This window comes from Aphelocoma coerulescens, chromosome 11 (assembly GCF_041296385.1).
Source record: "Aphelocoma coerulescens isolate FSJ_1873_10779 chromosome 11, UR_Acoe_1.0, whole genome shotgun sequence".
NCBI lineage: Eukaryota > Metazoa > Chordata > Aves > Passeriformes > Corvidae > Aphelocoma > Aphelocoma coerulescens.
This window is the reverse complement of record NC_091025.1, coordinates 8,100,287-8,119,388: the sequence shown is the minus strand read 5'-3', so window position 1 is coordinate 8,119,388 and position 19,102 is coordinate 8,100,287. Positions and strand designations below refer to the sequence as shown.

The 19,102-nt window shown below is 45.0% G+C and overlaps 1 protein-coding gene across 1 annotated transcript in view; it reads left to right on the top strand.

Moving 5' to 3' along the window:
* Nucleotides 1–6,894: 6,894 nt before the first annotated feature.
* GLG1 (golgi glycoprotein 1) overlaps nt 6,895–19,102 on the top strand; it is an 84,204-nt gene continuing 71,996 nt past the window's right edge. Inside the window, exon 1 of the mRNA XM_069026458.1 lies at nt 6,895–7,230. Within this exon, the coding sequence (XP_068882559.1) occupies nt 6,919–7,230 (312 nt within the window). The 5' untranslated portion in view covers nt 6,895–6,918. The remainder of the gene's footprint in view (nt 7,231–19,102) is intronic.

Here is a 19,102-nt window from a genome sequence, read left to right as displayed (position 1 = left end):
GATTTTTGATTTTCTGGGTAACAGTTGTTTTCTGCTTTATACCACCTTATAGGAATAAGAGATACAAACCTAAATGCTATTAAAATAATGGAAGATGATACTTTCAGGTTCTCAGTTTTCAAACACAGAGTATCAGAAAATGTTCAAAGATAAGTGAGGAAACCTTGTAACACTGTCCTACTCCCAAGTTTGCAGCAGGCTGCAGGAAGGCACACCTAACTAGTGTGCAGAAAGCCATCAGCATTGAGCGCTGATAAAAGGTCAAATGTGTTAACTAAATATTTGCTCATCTCTATCTGGAGTCAAAGGGGCAGATTTGGGATGGAAGGATGAAACAAATCAGTGTCTCTGCACTGTCCAGGGCTGTTGTCATGAGAGGCTGAGCTGTTTTGCTGGTGTTTCAGGCATGAAGCCACTCTGTGGCTATTTCTGCCTCTGTCTCTGGGAAGATTTTTGTTATTGTGGAGCAGGGTGGCCCCTTGGCAATTCCTGTAGTAAACCTGGTGTGAGGCGATAGGTAAAGCCAGGCAGTGCTCCTGCAGATAGGGCCTTGCTCTTAGATGTGTATGGGCATTTTAAAATTTTTTTTCTCCAGGCTATTGCAGGGGCAGTACCTTTTTTAATTTTAGTTCCTGTAAAAGCAGGCCTGGGGGACAATGTAGTGCTGGCCAGAGCTGGCTGTGGTGGCTGCTTGGCTGGCAACAATCCAGCCCCTACTGCTCCCTGTGGAGGTGTGGTTTTGGGGGGTGGCTGGTGGGGAAGGGGAAGCTGGAGTTGGAGTTGGAGAGCCATCCTTTCTGAGAAGGGCTGTCCTCCACATCTCCCTCTAACAGGGATGATCTGGTGTTGGACTGTTGTAATCCCTAGGGTGAGGAAGCAGCCAGCTCCAATCCTCCACACCATGGGAGCTTTGCTGCCATAGCACCTACCCTGGTGCTTTAGCTGCTGAAGGGACTCTGGTGAGATTTTGACAAATAATCAAAAATGTTGCAGATGAGAAAAGGTCATCTACAAAGTGTGAGCTAATAAATGAGTACAGCTTGGTGTGTGTGCACACGAGGCAGGATGGGCCAGTGCTTTGCTAGGCTCTGGCTATACCTGCTGCTTCTTGGAGGGCAGAAAAGCAACTACTTTTTGTCCCAAATCAAATTGGATTAAAACAGACAATGTAGCAAGTGTAACAAGTAGCTTAAGCTGAACCTTGTTACACTGAGGTAGCCAGAGCATCCCAGTGGGATTTCATTTAGGTCTCCTTTTCCATTTGTGAGGAGTCGTGACAAGATTTTCTGCTTCTGTAGATTTGCAGATTTTCTACCAAGGCAATAAATTCCTTAACATACCCACCTTTCTGTTGGTTTGTGAAGGAGAGAGAATATGGGGAAAAAGCAATTCAGGGAGGAGGAAGGAAAGGGAAACAAAGGAAGGAGCAAGCAAAATCTTGTTTTCTGTGGGATTTGATTTTCACTGAATGCCAGAACAAGTAAATGTGAAAGAACAGATTTCACTGTTGAGAGAGATTGGAAGAGACCAGCACGGTTTCCCTTGCTGGGGTGCCACTTTTAAGTTTCTATTAGCAAGTTTTTAAAGCCTTCCATGAAGGCTTTTTCTATCTGCAATGTGAATCAACTGAGTGCTCAGAATGCTGTTTGAGTCCAACTGCATCTCTCAGCCTTGCAGAGTCACCTGGAAAATTGAGCAGAGGGGGTCACAGTGCCTCAGCAGCAGGACTGCCCTTGGCCCGAGCTGCTCTTGTCCCCTGTGAGCACTCAGCCTGCAAAGTCAGGCATGTTGATATCAACAGCCTCCCTCACCTAAGATAATGATATTTATCATTGTTTATTTGCTTTTATGATAGTTAAAGATATTTAGACATACTGCTGAGGAGGCAAAAATGCCTCCTGCTAACGTTACTTCTCTTTGCAGAAAGAGGTAGGCTGTGCTCAGATGGCAGCCAGAGCAGTGGGTTCTGCGGGCCCAGGGGAAACTGTCCTGGGATGCATCAGCCAGAGTGTCACCATCCAGTTGAGGGATGGGATTGCTCTGCTCTGCTCTGCACTGCTGCCGTCTCACTTTGAGTCCCATGTGCAGTTTTGCTCACTGCAATATAAAAAAGATATTAAGCTGTTAGAGAGTGTCCAAAGGAAGGTAATGAAGAGGGTGAAGGGCCTTGAGGGGAAGCCATATGAGGAGTGGCTGAGGTCACTTGGTCTGTTCAGCCTGGAGTAGACCAGGGGGAAAACCTCATTGCAGTTGCAACTTCCTCATGAGGGGAAGAGAAGAGGCAGTCACTGGTCTCTTCTCTGTGGTGACCAGTGACAGGACGCAAGCAAATGGCCTGAAGTTGTTTCAGGGGAGGTATAAGTTGGATATCAGAAAAAGGTTCTTTACCCAGAGGGTGATTGGGCAATGGAACAGGCTCCCCAAGGGAAGTGGTCACATCGCCAAGAGTGACAGAGTTCAAGAAGCATTTGGGCAATGGTCTCAGGCACATACTGGGACTCTTGGGGATGGTGCTGTGCAGGCCCAAGACTTGGACTTGATGATCCTTGTGGGTCCCTTCCAACTCGGCATAATCTGTGATTCTGTGAAAATAGTGCCTCTAAGTGCAAAAGAAAGAGGAATTTGGGAATCTATGCCCTAGCAAATTTATCTAATCCTTGGGACAAACTTTACAGGTAACAGGCTCTCTCCCGCATGTGCTGGTCAAGAGAAAAGAAATGTCTCAAACTAATTTCAGTGATTATCCCACCCTGTGAAGCATAATTAATTTGAGGGTCCAGGGGCTTTGGTCTTGCATCAAGTCCAATTTGGTGCTTCCGCTAGCGGCAGAGGTCGCGGAAGGGGGAGCAAGCCCCCTGTGCTTCCAATGGCGTCAAGCTGGCAGCAATAGTGAGTGCTTGGGAAAGCATAAGTGGGATTGGGAAAGAATTGTGGCAGGTTGGAGGAAGGACTGGAAAATTGCCCATATGTTTTTTTGTAGAGGAAAGTTGCTAACTGCAACAGAGATCTGCATCAGTATGGGGGACAATAGTCTCTGCAGTTATGGCCTGGGGCTTCCAAGGGTTTGTGAGGCAAAGATGTGCCAACAGCATCGCTCTTTGGGGTACAAACAAAGGTCACATCAGGCTGAAACTTTGTGCCTGAGAGGCACAAAGCTCCCCTTGTGCTCAACACTCACAGGGTTGTAGCTGAAATATTGTCTTCTCTTTGTCCACAGCTGCCTTGGAAGTTGAGTATTTCTTGGTCTTCTGTTTTTTCCCAAATGTGGATGAGCAGCAGCACTGCAGGACTCTGACCTACAAGAAAACCTGAAACAGAGTGGCGTGGAACCTGTGAGTGTCATGCAAATAAACCACGAAATACCAGGCTAGTGTTGTTGCCTTAGCCAGCAAGAAATAGCACTGAATGGCAGCTCAACTCGATTATCTGCAGCAGGATTTGTTGGTGGAGAGGATCATTCACTGGGAAAGGCAGTGCTGAAGTTTTGGGGGATGCAAAGCTTTGGAGGGAGGCAGCTGAGCCAGGCTGCATGCAAGGGAGAGGGCCTCAGGGCACTGCGTGGAGGCTAAGCTGGGATTCGGAGCTGCCACATGGGAGCAAGCAGTCTGTATCCAATTAAAAACTGGAGCAGCTCCTCTGCATGGACCGAGGAAGAACTTTTGTCCTCCCTGAAGTGGTGAGCTGGAGAGCAAGGACACTGCTGGGAAGGAGTGAGAGGTGTCACAGCAACTCAGCTCACCCCGGCCTCACTCTGCAGAGCTGAGGGCCATATAAATGGGGTTTGTTACTTGAGGCAATGAGACTGAAAAGAGCTGCCCACTACAAAAGCAGGGATCTGCAAGCACATAATGCAGCATCCAGAGGGTGACATTTAGCCTTGTCGCTAAAATGCTTAAAATGAGGCAATAAGGGAATTCCTGCCAGAGGAGAGGGGATGTAGTTGCAGGGAGCCACTGGGGTTATCACATGGGCAGAGATGTCACTGTGCCCAAAGAAAAGCCTCCTCCTTGTTTAACTCACTGTGTGGGCATGGTGAGCATAGGGCTCTTTTATGAAATGTCTGTTGAACAGTGGACAACACAGGATGGTAAAATCCAAGGCTGGGAGAAGGTGTTCCTTGAGCAAAAAATGAGTCTCTGGAGATCTCCCAAAGGTGTGGGAAGAAGTGAGCTGTAACCTAGCTCCACTGCTCCCTTCTGTCCTCATCCTGTGGCAGATGGAGGAGCAGAGGCAGCTCTTGCACTGGGCTAACTCTTCAAATAATTCCCACTAGACCAAATAGGCTGCCAAGCACGGGCTGGATTTTGCTGGCTTTTGTTTTCAAGTGTTCCCAGCTGCGCAGCCCCTGGATGCCAGCACAAAGCCATTTTCCCAAGCGCTGTGTCCCAGTGTGACATTGAAATACAAGAAGCAAGGGAGACTTTGCCCCTCCCTCTCCCACCTTCACCTAGATGAGGTGGCTTCAGGTTGGTGGCTGCACTGGGCTCAAGGTGCTCTGGTAGCTCCTGGACTCGGTAAGACAGCCAGTGGCGTTCTCAAGAGAAAGGTTTCTCCCGAGCAGGACAAGGCAGCCTGGGGCAGGAAGGGAGCAGCCCTACCGCTCTTCTTCACTCTGGCTCGGGGAGCCAGGGCACACCCATGGAGCACCCTGGCATGAAGGCAAAAGCTTCTGACTTTGGCGTGATGCCAGCTTGTACTGGGAAAACTGCTCCTGGAGTCAATGAGGCAGCAGAATTGAGGTGGGATTCTCCCTGTCCCCCATTTCCATCTGCCATTAGAAGCAAATCTGAGATTTGGGGGCAAACCCATCCTTGGAGGGTGCTGTGAGCTGGCCTGGTGAGATCCTGCTGGGACATCTGAAGAGCCGTAGTTGCTGAGCTCATGGTGGACTTGTGTCCCACTGCTGCCACTGTCCCAACACCTGAACAGGTACTTTTTTACTGTGAAAGTTTGGGTCTGGCTGCTGGGGCAGAGTGGGCTGCAGCATCCCCAAAATGCTGCTCTGAGGGGGGCTGTGTGGTTGCAAACACTGCTTTTAGATGATCCATCACCAAATTCAGCATCCAACCCCCCTTATTGCCTTAGGAGGAACTTGTAGATCCCATCTACAATGAGATCAGCCATTGTAGATCCTACTTTGGAGACCAGATCACACCTACGGCCTATTTCTCTCCATTCCCATGGACAAAGCCCGGAGCCACTACGGAGCGTGACATGCCAAATCCCAGCCCCCAAAACAGAGTGTCTGGCACTGACAGCACAGGAGGTGCAGCCAACGCATCAAACTCGAAAATGAGCTGTCTCATGGCACCCCCAAAATATGATTTTTCTGCCCTTGTTCAGCTCTCTGCTCCCTGCAGCTACCCCAGGGCTGCGCCCCCCTGGTGCAGGCTCTTGGATTTACCCCATCCCCTGCAGCCGGCCCTGCATCCTGCCCAGGAGGGGCCAGGAGTGCATCCATACATAGGCAGAAGATCAAGCCAGCTGGTAATTTGGCACTTAGCATGGAGAAATGACAGCAAGAAATTGGAATGCCAGTATTTTATTAAAGATTTTGGGTGTTTTTAGCAGCCAGTCAATTTCCTGTTTTCACTGTAGTTTCCCTATGTTCACTGTAGTTTCCCTTTGTTCTTCTGTATTTTTCCTTCATTCTTTAGTATTTTTTCTTTGGTTTCCCATGGCTTTTGTTTGTTCTTCTGCATTTCTTCTCGGATCTCCTGTATTTTTTCTTTGATGCTCTGTATTTTTTTGTTGATGTCCTGTATTTTTTCTTCATGGTTACGTATTTTTATTTCGTTCTCTTTTTTTACTTCATTCTTCTCTATTTTTTCTTCATTCTTTGGTATTTTTAACTTGTTCTGCTGTATTTTTTCTTTGTTCTTACGTATTTTTTCTTTGATCTCCTGTATTTTGTCTTTGTTCATCCATATTTTTGTTACATTCTCTTTTTGTACTTCATTCTTCTGTTTTTTTCCTTCGATCTCATCTAGTCTTTGTTTCTTCATCTCTATTTTCATTTCGTTCTTCCGTATATTTTCCTTGATCTTCTCTATTTTTTCTTTGTACTCCTGTATTTTTATTTCATTCTTCTGTATTTTTTCTTTGATATCCTGCATTTCTTCTTCAGTGTTCTTAATTTTTTCTTTGATCGCCTGCATTTTCTCTTCGTTCTTCTGCAATTGTTCTTTGTATCTCTGTATCTTTTCTTCCTTCTTCAGCAGATGTTTTTCGTCATCCCGCTCGTTAGCCGCAAAGCTCAGTTTCCCCATTACGTCTCCTACCTCCTCAGTCGCTGGGGCAGCTGAGGTGTGAGTGGGAAATGAGAGATTTCGGGCAAAAACTGACTACAGCTATTGGACACCTGCTGAGGGAAGCGACGGACCGGCTGCCGCCTTCCCAGCGGGCTGAGCACGCCCAGGCTCGGCTCCTCGCGTCCCCGGCACCGGCGCTGGCTCCCCAGTGCTGCCCTGCGTGGCTGTGGGGCCGCGGAGGCCGCTGAGGGGCTCCGGGGGCCGTTGAGAGGCTGCGGTAACCGTTGAGGGACTGCGGGGCGGCTGAGGGAGTGCGGGGCCGCTGAAGGGTGGCGGGGTCCCCTGAAAGGCTGCGGAACCGCCGAGGGGCTGCGGGGCCGCTAAGGGGGTGCGGGAGCCCTGAGGGGCGGCGGGGGCCGGCGGGGCCGTCAAGCCGCGGTGACCCCGGAGGTCGCTCCTCGCCCTCCCGAAGCGGCGCCTCGCCCGCCTGAGGCGACAACGGCCGGGGCGGGGCCACGGCGCGTGCTGGAGGAGGGGCCAGTCTAGGCCACGCCCCCCAACGGGAGAGGGGCGTGTGCCGCTGGGGTGACGTCACGGAAGCGCTGATTTGCATACGCCGTGCGTGCCGCGGGGCGGGCGGGCAGACGCCGGAGGTGGCGGATCCAAGATGGCGCCGTGCGGACGTGTCCGGAGCCGCTGCCCGGGCCCGGCGCTGCTCCTGCTGCTGGCGCTAGCGGCGCGGCCGGCGGCACCCAGCCCTGCTGCCGGCCTTGCGGGTGCCGGCGGTGCCCCGCCCGGACCGGGGCAGCCGGTGGGGCCGGGCGCGGCCGTCCCGCGGAGTGCCCGCGGCGGCGGGTCGGGCAGCGGGTGGAAGCTGTCGGAGGAGGCGGTGTGCCGGGAGGACGTGGTGCGGCTCTGCTCCAAGCACAGCTGGGCCAACAACCTCGCCGTGCTCGAGTGCCTGCAGGACGTCCGCGAGGTGAGGGTCGGGCCCGGGGCCGGGCCGGGCCTGCCCGCGGCGGCGAACAAAGAGCGGGGTCCGCGCCGCCCGCGCCCCGCCGTGCCGCCGCCCCGCGTTTCCCTCATGGTTTGTGTTTTAAAAATCGGAGTTTGCGCTGCGGAGCTCCGCGAGAAGAGCGAGCTAGCTGCGGGGTGGCTGTGAGGGCTCCGGAGAGCAGCTCCTCTTCATCTGCAGCTCGGGGCTCCGCGCTGCCGCCCGCGCAGCGCCCTCCGGGCTGGCAGAGCTCTCGGAGGGATGGCTTTGTGTTCTGGCTCTGGTGCCTTGCGGGGTTATTCGTTTCCAGAGGTCTGGGAGAGCCCAGCCCGCGTAGTGCTGAGTGAAGGCTCCGTGCTCGTAGCAGCAGTGACCTGAGGAGGTTTTTTTCACGTTCAGGTTCCCACCTTCGCCTAGAACTCGGCTGTAGAGGCGGCTGGTTTCCAGTCCTTGGTTGTGTGTGTATGAAACTCGATATACAATCATTAGACCTGGCTGACGTTATGGGAAGGTTAACGGGGCAGCCTGTGTTGTTCCCAAACATCTGTCGTGAGCGGCTTTAAGTCCAGCTCAAGAAAAAACTGAGTTGCCACCTTCGAGTCTTCCAGCTCCATCTTTTCATTCATTCCTGGGCTCAGTTTGAAGCAGCCTTTGGGGGACGTGCCTTTGGTGAGCTGTTCTGGTCTTGAGGTCTGTGTAATCCTTGGCTTCTCTGCTGTGAAGTGCAGGAATGCTAGGCTGGGTCAGTTTTAATGGTGTTTTGCCCAGTTGGGAATGCAATTAGGAAAAACCTGGGCTCGTTTCTCATCCCTTATTATGGGGACAGCAGATGGCAGTGACAATGGTTACTTTGACCGAGGGGAGTCTTGAACCAGTAAGTGTCAGTGATTACTTCTGGCTTAAAATGCAAAGCTAATTCAGATTTTTATCTAACTTCACGTTTTAATTTTGGAGGGGTAGTTAGTAAGACTCTCGTGGTAGGTGTTTTAAATGAGTCCTACTGCAACATCTGTCACAGTTATGAAACGCTCTGATAATGTGCTTTATGAATAACTTGCCCCTTGCTGTTTCTTTCACCTGTCTGGGATCTTTTGGCCCCCTTTTAGGGAGGCATCCTATCCGAGAGGATTTCGGAAGCTGACCTCACAAGCAGTGGCTCACAAGCTGCCAGCCTGCCAAAAAGGCAAGCTCTTGTTGTTCCTTTCTTTCCAGTAGCATAGCCCCTCCCTACTTTTTTCATAGTTCCAGTGCTTGTTGGTTTTCTGCCATTTTAGCAAGGTGAACCCTTTTGTGGTCTAATTTATCGGTTTTCTGCTGGAATAGTTTTGTCATTTTTCTGAGTTAAAGCACAGAAGGGGGTGAGTGCAGGGCTGGGACCCAGGGCCGTGTAGGGAGAGGGAAAAGATCAAATCGAAGATGAAGGAATGCTATCATGCTTTATTTTCAGCGAGTACAAACCTTTACGTTGGCTCTGCATATCTCCTGGGAACGCCACTCTTTGAATGTTATGTCTGCTTGTGGTTTTCCTTTTCCTATTCCTAAGTGTGCCTTGATGTCAGTAGTTTGCTGGCTGTTGGTCTTTTCTAGCTGTAGTGCTGCCTGATGCCCAGTGCTGAAGGTGAATCTTTTCCTGGGTGACATTCCAGGCATCGACAGGACATCTCAGGACTTTTGGATTGAGTTTTCTCTCTGAAGGTGCCACTCTGCAGCCTTGCCCTTATTTGTCTGTTACCCTGCATAGAGCACTGTCAGCTGGTCTTAACCCTCAATGGTTTGCCCCCAGTAACACTGATGTGATGGGCTGCATCCTGACGTAAAAATGACTTCACAGGGTGCTGCGCTGAGAAATTAATTAAAATAGCTGACTTCTGTGTATCCCTACTGTTTAACACTTGATATTTAGATTTTGAATAAAAGTCATGAGTTGTAAACACTGGGTAGCATTTCAGCTGATAGGGAATGGGGTCAGATGTTGTCTCAGATGTTTCCTTTGCGTTGGAGGTGACAGCGGAGGAAATAAATGACGTATTGGCTGTTGTTGATATAACTTTTACTTTTGACTTTAGAGCATCTGACTGCTTGTTTGGATGATACCAGAAAAGTGTCAATTACATTTTAAAATGGGTGAGGATCTAGTCTGAGTCATACAGCCCACATAAAACCAGTCAGGCTATAGTAAATGGAGATTTGGGGGAGTTGTTTTGTGTGTGATACTGTCAGTGAGGACAGTGTGTGGACACTGCTGCAAGTAGCAGGTAAGATTTTTAGATGCAGTTAGGCTCCAGAATCAGCCTTTTTTCTATAAGTGTTTAAGGTAATCTTACTTTTCTCATAAGAAAAGTTTCTCTAAAGTGGAGAAAAGTTCATTTTGAAATTGGGAGTGTTACTATTAGGATTGTCCATTGATTTTTCATAATGTGATGTAGGTAAGCTAGGACACTTATGAATAACAGGAGAAATAACTACTTGAAACGTTCCTTTTGAGTCCATAAAATACAGAGAAAAGAGAAGGTGTGCTTGTTTCATTAGTCAGTGTGAATGCAATCACATGGTTTCAGTATCTGCTGATTTCTAGGTGTGGATGTCTTTAAAGTACATCATCCCTTGTTTTCATTGGGTAGTTCTGAATCTAAAGGAACAGGAGTGTTGAGGCAGTGGTTGACTGGTACAGGAGCCCAACTTGTAAGGCAAATGTTGAAAGAAATAGTTTAACACAAATATTCAGTAAAGAACGGTGTGACACAAAGAAAATAGTAAAAAATCCCCCAAACTCCACACCCCAAACCCTACACAAATGAAAAAACCCACCCAAACTGAACCCCCAAATAGTAAATGTTAAAGTTTTGGTTTTGAGAGGTTATTTGTAGACTGTCAATTTTAAAGTATTATCAAAAGAGTTATTTAAGCACTGTGTACTTCTAGAATTCTTGAAGAAAAAATAGTCAGATCCCTGGATTGATATCAAATACTTTTTACCACTTATTTTTCCACTGAGTCAAAGAAATGTTTAATTAATGTAGTGCAGAGTCCTCTTTCCTTTTGTAGTAGAAGGATGGGAAGGATGCTTCTTGATTGGAGAAGGAAATGGTCAATGGTCAGAGCTACTCATCTTAAACATTTTTGACCATAATCAGAAAATAGAATAAACCACATTTTTTTGGTGTTTTGCAGGTGAATTAACTTCTTTCTGGTTAGAAGTATTCGTGCACCGGATATATTGCAATTTTGAGTGACTTAAATTTTATCATCAAGATTTTAATTATTATTCACCGAATACTATGTTATGATAGAAAAAGAGTAGAATGGGGTCGAGCATATTTATATTTGTAAAAACTGTGTTCCAAAGTGCTTTTTTCCTGAAAGGATTCAGGTTGCAAGCCTGTTTCTGGAAAGACTTCAGAGCTTGCATTTCACTGAACATAGGCTGTAGCCTTTAAACCCTTTTTTTGTGGGCTTCCTGCTAAAGTGATTTGCATGGTGGTTAAAGTATAAATAAACCCATGAAATATTAATATATTTTCTAGGTAACGATTTTTGCTTGATTAATGATGATTTGCATTTGAAGCATGAGTGAGTTGTTGAATTTGAGGTGGGAAACATTAAAAGGGATGAAAATAATCTTAACCAGTGTGGTTCTCTTATCTGCTTTACTAGGGGAGCATAATTTTAGTGTTAAAACCTATATTACATCTGGTTAATTGGTGAGTGAATTTGATACCATAATTGTTGAGCTTTGCTTGCATTGCCCTTGTAAAGACTGTGCAATATTTAAAGCATTATATTGTTCTGTGTAATGCTAATGCATTATAGGCTAAGTATTTTTTCTAAGATCAAATGGTTGTGGTTAACCTGGGATTAGAGATCAAAGTTTTGGCCTCCTGCTACTTTCTTCATCCTGAATGGTTCAGTTTCTTTGGTAGCACCTTTATAGCAAAGACAGTGTAATTGAGCCTGAATGCGCTGCCTTCTGGAAAGAATAGGGCTCTCTTAGTGTTGAGGATTGGATTAAGAAGAAAACAAGTTATCGTGACAGCTGTGTATTTCAAGAATAGTATTTTTCCTGTTATTTCAGGATTGTAGGTGGTGTAAAAGGCCAGAAAATTCATTTGATGTGACTTAATGGACTAGGGAGCGTGTACCATTTGACGGGCTGGGAACTGTCATATTTCTTCCATTTAAATGTTTTATTCCTTGCACTCTGTGTATCTGAGCTCCTTAAGTGGTCTGATAAAATAGTGTCAGTGAAATGACTTGTTTTAAAATTATAGATGGAGAATATAAACCAGACAGTAATGCATTGGAGTCTTCATCTCTCTGGGTAATTGTAGGAAAAGTTGTGTGTGCTCAGCCCCTGTCCTGGTTCCCTGGTGTTTCTACCTTTTTGGCAAACGGATTGGAAATGTAAAGGCTTACCTGAAGCTTGTTGCTCACACCGAGGTAGATGAGTGTGATCTGTCACAGTAGCTTATTTTATTTTATTTTTCCTCTTTTTATCTCCCTAATTTATTGAGTTAAAGGTCAAAGGTTTTATTTTGACTCGACATAAGACATTATATCATATTTGAGCACGTACTCCTGTTATTATGTCTCTCTCAGCTTTCCTGTGCACAGGTGGAGGCTGGCATTTAAAGTACCCTTTTTGAGATGTGTCATTTGTGGCAGCAAATGACTGGTTACCTGTCCAGAGCTGTAAGTAATTGAGAGCTGTGGATTAAACATAGCGTGAGGGTAGGCTAGTTCTTAGGAAATGCAAATGGTGAAGGCACTCTTGAGAGGGTTGACTATCTCTTTCAGCACTTACGGGTTTTTTTCCACAAAATCTCCAGGCATTCTCCCTGGCCTTCAGGGAGAGCTGTTTTAAGAAACTGCCTGTTTCTCGGGTTGATAAATCCGTGGTTGTGGGATGGAGGCTGTTCTGGTTCTCTAATCGTTACTATTGCAAAGGAGCAGGCAGTTAGTATTCCAGTGGTGCTCTTACAGTGCCTACAGCATTATCATCTGGTTCACATATCAACGCTCAAAGGGTTGGGATTTTTTAAAGGCAATGATCAGAAACCTGAAAGATGTACCTTAAGCCTTGCCAAGGGCTTTGCTTACATTTTCCCTTCTTTCTAAGGGATATTGACCTAGCGATCATTCAAAGTCTGAAAAGGACACAGGAGTTTAAGAACTGTTGCATTCCTGAGAAAAATAAAAGGGGAATTCTTACCAATATAGTTGGAGTTGAGCTAACTTAAAGGAAAAATGTGTTGCAATTTTGAGAGATTGAGTTAATTATTGCTCTGTAACTGGACTCTGAGTTGAAGCCTGTGACATCTGAATTAGAAATTTTCAGGTACCATTCTGTCTTAAATGGAGTTTAATGAAGAATTTATGACAGTTTGTGGTAGATGCAGATTACTTTGAGTGGTCAGGATAGTCCCTCCTGCTTCTCAAATTCATGAACTGGAAGATGGACTATCCAAATCAATGGAAGAGAATGGCTGGACCTAGGATTAAGGATTGAGATGATTAAGTTTTGAAGAACACATGAGCAACAGGAAGGCAAGGCTGGAACACTGAAGGTTTTTCTCCTGAGGCTTGGCTTCTTCACTGAGATTAGCTGCATTTTTGTTCTGAGGTTCTCGTTTTCCTTTGTGTTTGGATAATGTAAGCTCAGTTTCCTCCTGGCTTTTGTAGTTAAATCTTAAAGAAAAACACTAAATATACTTTAAAAGTTTCATTTTTTTTAGGTTGGTTACTTTGGCACCAGCCTTTGGCTTCATCTCAGGATGCAGCAATATTTAAAAGTGCTCTTTTCTTCTTGCTGAAGCCATGTGTGAGCTGAATAGAGGGGAAGATGGTCTCTCTCATGCCAGGTCCTGGACTTACTGTCTTGTGAACAGAACATTGAGCATAGCTTCTCAGTTCTCCATATCCTTTGCTACACTTTTTCTTATCAGAGAGAGTTACTTTTGTGGGTTTTTTTGGGGATGGGTTTGTTTTTCTTAATTCTGTGCTGTTCTTGGCAGGCTGGTACTTGTGGTAGCTTGTTGTCTATCAGTTTGGCCTGGGATGTTTGGCTCAGTAAAAGAGATTATCTTACAGGTCTGCTTCCTCCAGCAAGCTGGCACTGCTGGCCTGCTGTGGCTCTGCATACCAAGGAGAAAAGGAATGGAAATACAAGGGGAGAAATAAAGTTTGATGCAGGCTGTGCAGCCTGGGCTTGGCTCAGGGCGCAGTGAGAAAGCTGTGTTAGGGGGAGGTGATTTACTGAGCCCAATAGCTGAATATATTGAAAAGCAAAGACTTGGTCAGTTGTTACAGTAGAGACAGGTACAGCTAGGTTGTGTTTTGCATGCTTCGCCCATATACTGGAGGAAAGGAGATCTCTCTGGTGCTGCTTTGGGTTGTCATGGTTGGAACAGAATGTTTTGAGGAAGGATTATTCTTGGCAAATAAAGTGCTGTATTTGTTTTCTAGTACAGAGATGACTAGGTGTTCCTTGTAGTGTAGCTTTCCTGCATGCATGCACCACTTTTCCAGTGGATTCTGCTTATTTGGTCTTTGGAAAATGCACACTTGCTTTGGAAAAAGCTTTGCAGTTATTCTTCCTAATAATATACCCCAAAGAATTGGATGAATAAAAGGTCTAGGTAGTCGCCTTTTTATTTGAAATCTTGCTTTAAAATAGTTTTTCTTTTTGATCTTCTGACTAATTCAGTTTTAAAGTATGTGAAGTTGGTTGCTATGACACTAAAATTTTTCAATTCTGTTAGCTGATAATTTTCTGTTATCGTGGGATACCTTGATTTTCTGGATGTTCAGCTTATCAGTATCCATCACAGTGCATTAGGTGAAGAGCAGAGATCCTGCTTTCCCTGGGTACTAGCTTGTGGCATAATTGCAACCTTTTTTCAAGACAGGAGATGAAAACCCATCCTGTTCCATTTTTGAGCAGGGGTGACATTCATAGAAACTGTCCTGGAATGCTGGTATCTGAATGTCTGCAGCTCTGAGCTGAGAAATCTCCTTCAGGAGTTAGAGGTGTCTTTTTTCTCTGTGCTGCCTTTAGAGTTTTTGTGCATGAGTTTATTTAATTTTATTCCTTTAGAAAAATGTGTCTTTTAGATCTTACAGCTTTGTGAGCTTAGATTTCCCGTGTTCGCATTAGAGTGCGTTTCTTGTTTGTAATGTCTACAATTTTGCCTTAAACTGAACACCTGATGCCTTTAGTAACAGTAGGCTAAAGACTAATGGTACACATGGAATGTCCCTTTTGCCAAGTAACACCATAGGGAAAAATGACCATCATCATGCAGGACAGGAATGACTATTTGCTGCATTTGTTATTTTTTGTGCATTTTTGCCTGAAACAATGCATTGCTGAGAAGTGCTGAGGTGGCAAAAGGTAGTTAATGTAATAAGTTTTCATGGTTTCTCTACATACCTGAAGTATTTTACTCCTTTCCAGTTAGTGGTAGAACTGTGTGCTCTTTTGTGAAAAACTTTTTAGTTTCCTTAGGTGATTCTCAGGAGTTTTGAGTCTCTTTTAGAGAATGCAAGTGGTTATGCTGATGTAATTAAGTGCTTGTATGTCACAGTGTGGGTTAATACCAAATAGCTCTTACAGCCCTGCTATGCAAAATCAATCAGGCAAATGTGCTGTCTTTTGTTTAAAAAATAATGACTAGCTTAATCTGGTAGCAAGTTTGCTGTCTAGATCTTTTGAATCTTAATAGGAAGCTCACCAGCCTTCATCATGCTCAGTAGTTTGCTAATTGAGGCTTTCTTTTCTAGGCTGTTCTGTTATTGCAGGGTAAAATACTTTGCACCAAGTGAACTGCAAAACAAACTCAGCAGAGCATGCATTCTTCTAAGTGTTGAAGTAATTGCTCTACAAAAAGGTTTTGGTGGAATTAAACAAAAGACAACAAACCCAAACCTGCTTGGCTTGTAGACCTTCTGTGACAGTCCAGACTTGATTTGAGCTGAGTCAACTTTTGTTAGTCTGTTCTCAGCTGAGTTGAAATAAGATCTGGAAGAAGTTTGCAGTCAGCTCTTTCCTTACCAATTGAATTTTTGGCTTCTGTCTTTCTCTGTGGCCTATCTGTGTATGTCACAAAATCAGAAAAACTAACTACTTTCAAGTAAAATCACTGCAATGCTGCAGTTGTCATAATCTGCAACAGGAATTGTTCATGAGACTGCAGTTCTTCAGCTGTGTTCATGGTGATCTAAACAAATCAATATTAATGTGATCCTCTTGTAAAATTCAGGCTGGTCAAAACTGTCTCCACTTATACAAGGTCCTGATTAACTGCAGGTGCAGAGAACTGTTGACTCTAGTTTTATTTGTCAAGCATTTTGTTTTGCTGTTCGCTTATGACGTTGTGTTGACTCAGATGCTTTTTTGGTCATGAAATTATAGAACCATAAGAGTGGTTGGAAGGGACCTTAAAGGTTGTCTCATCCCAAGCCCCCTGCCAGGAACACAGGCACCTTCCACTAGATCAGGTTGCTCCAAGCCCCCCTGGACGATTCCAGGAATGAGGCATCCACAACTTCTTGTCAACCAACAGCCCCAATTCCTGCCTTGACTGTTCCTTTTGAACTGCTTCTAGGAACACACCATATTTTTGATGCTTCAACATCTGAGATGTGTGAGGGGTGAGATGCTGGATCTCTCACCATGACACAGGTATTCAAATTTGTGGTGACATCTGTCTTAACTTACTGAAGCCTATAGAGCTGACTGTGCAGCAGAGGTCAGAGATTTTATGAATGTAGTAACATTGCTTACTTTTTTAACTGGAGGCTTGCAGGCAGTGATCAGTAGCCATCTTCACTTGTTTCTGATCAGTTGTGTGAAGCAACACTAGGTTTTAAAGCCAAAAAGAGAAAATGCTGAAACAGTTTATGTTGTAAATCTTTCCTGCATTTTTATGAAACAGAATGCTGGAATGAGACTCCCATGGTGAATGCTTGTCCTGTCTCTAGGAATCACCTGGGAGGGTGTGCTTCTAGGGAACATTTCCCTGAACTGATTCACATCTCTAAAGATGTACACTCATTTTAATATTACTGTTAATAGCCTTAATTAGATGTATATGTCCTACTAGCTGTAGGAAGGATGGTTTTCTGTACTTCCCTCACAGAACACAAAGCTTTGCAGTGTTTCATATTTTTGCTTCGTGGTCTGTGGTTTAGCAGGCACCAAACATATGGTGTACCATCACTGATAATACTCTCACCTCTGACTCCAGAAATAGCAGCACTGTATAGGGCAGAGTTGCCTGGAATAATGCAGTTTGTTCCAGCTCAGACACTCAGCAGTGTGGCTTGAGCTTGTCCACATCAAACCCCTCTCACGTGCTCTGGGGCTATGTTGGCTTCCTTTCCATGAGCAGCTCACAGGTAAGGCTTACACGAATGGGAAAAGTGTACAACAGACCACAAACTACAGGGTTTTTGGTTTCCCTCCCCTCCTCCAGGCATTTGTGAAGTCTTCCAGCATCCTCTTGTATAAACCATAGTCTAAACTTGTTCTGCTAGGGAGGGTGCTGATGGAATTTAAATTCTTCTCTTTGTATGTCAGCTCTTCCCAAAGTAATTTCCCCAAATACTTTCCTCCCTTGAGGCATTTCAGTGAAATCCATCATGACTTTGTGATGCTCTCCAAGATTACTTAGTAAATGTTATCCTCTAATGTCAGTTTTATTCACTAGGGTCCAGTATCTCAGACTTAGTATACTTGAAAAAGGCATTTTCTGAAAACTTTCTGAGAATGCTGGAGAGCTCAGGTAAGGCTATGTGGTGCTGGCATGAAGCTGGGAGAAGGATTCAACTTGAATTTCTCTGTCGTATAGTTAAAAGAGAGGATGGGGTCAGTGCTCTAGTCACTTAACCTGCTGGGTTTTGCCCCACCACAGCTGTATTATCCAGTGTGGTGTCTGGATTGGTTTAGGGAAAATGGAATAGGACAAACGTTTCTATTGCTTAGAGCTGTACATCATTAATAACTTTAAATACCATGGCAGCATATTGTTGCCATCTTAAAGTGATCGTTTGTCTGTTGAGAGATGGAGTTTGATCTCTGACTGTAAACACTTCTACTTTGCCTACTGGGATCACAAATTTGGAATTGGGATCTTGTCTAGGAGATCAGAGTTTTAGGTTAAAAAAAAATCCCCTCTGTGAACCTAATATGAAGGTATTTAAACAAGAATGATAAAAAAGGAAGATGTTAAGAGACGGTAGCAGAGTAGCTTAGAGGTTATTAGGCATTACAATATTGGAGAACACTTGTATATCTTAAAATCTTTGTCTCAGGTTTTAAGGTAGAGTATTATTTCATACACTGTGATTGTTATGATTTTAAATTGGGGCAGAAGAATCTTTCCAAACTGAACTTTTTTCCTTAGCAGCCATTTAAATTAAACTTGTGGAGGCTGGCTAATATTATGATCCACTATTTTGGGAGCCAATGATGCTGAAAGTACTCCGAAATAGCCCTTCTGGGCTTTAGTATGGCTTTCTAACTTCTTTGTATGTTGCACACTTTTTGTAGCATTAAAAGCTGTAAAATATATCAAAAGATCATATTTGAAGAGTGTCTAAAATAATGCCTCAAAGCTGTCAAAACACTGCACATGAGTAAAATTTGGGCAGTGTGAGTACAGTGCTATTTGCTCCCACATTTATAGAGCTTGTTCTTTGTTCTTCGTTCTTTCTTCTTTTGGGGTTTGATCCATTGGTAGCACTTCACACCTGAATCCAGGCCTTCAGAAGAGCTTCTTTCTGGTGAATCCGGAAGATGGAGAATTGAACAGCACAGCCACTGCCCCAGTCATGAAGCCACCTGGAAACAAAGGGAGGGAAAATGATGTCAGGGTTATTCCCTTGTAGAAGCTGCTGTGCAGAAGCTCAGAGGATCCAGTCACAGGCAGACAATGCTTTTTGCTGCTGTTTTCCGGCTGGGACTCTTGCTTCTCATGGGATACTAGAGCAGCAGGCTTGTGTTGAGCATCTGAGCCTGTAGCTGTCATTAATAGCTAAGGTGGACACTGTTGTTGTTTGTTTTTTAGCATGGACTTTTTCATATCATTCAAATGAACAATCCAAAGCTATGCTAAGTCATCTAATTAGGCTTTCCAGAGCAAGGTACAGGAACAATCATTCCAGCCTGTTCTTGTGCAGAAAGTACATATTTTCACAGAAATAGACTGTAATATTCCTGATAACACTGATAAAATTACAGAATTGGTGGTGATGGTGAATGCAGTAGCGGGAAAAAATTATTCATTTTGCAGAGAAACAAACAAGAGGCTTTGATTAGAATTTCTTGGATCCTGTGGCATATTGCTGGGATTTTGACAATGGAAGTATTTATCTGGAAGTTCCAAGGTTTTAAGTTGGATGTGGTAACAGCAGAACGATGTTGCCTTTCCCTGGAAGAGGTACATGATCAGGTGAAACTTCCAGAATAACAATGACTTGGAGAGTGTAGCAATGCTTTCTATGCTGGTGTTCCAGGTGGTGGTAGTTGTTAGCGGCCCCCTTACTGAAGCACATCTTGCACCTTGCTCTGAGCATTGCCACCGCCCTGGTGTGAGCAGAACAACTTCCACGTCAATTACCTTTCCTTTGGAGTTACCTGTAGAGTCATCCAGTTTGCCTGGATGAGAAATGTGTTAGGATCCTGCGAAGCTTTGGGAGCTGCTGGTTCAAATAACTCTGCTTTGGTTTCCTCAGCTACAGTACTTGGCAGCAGTAGAATGGGGTACAGGCTGAAAGCATGGGCTGACAGTGAGTCTGTCTCCCTGCCGTGAACAGAGGTGAAGTTTGGTTGAGTTTGTTTGTTGTTTTTGCTTTTCAG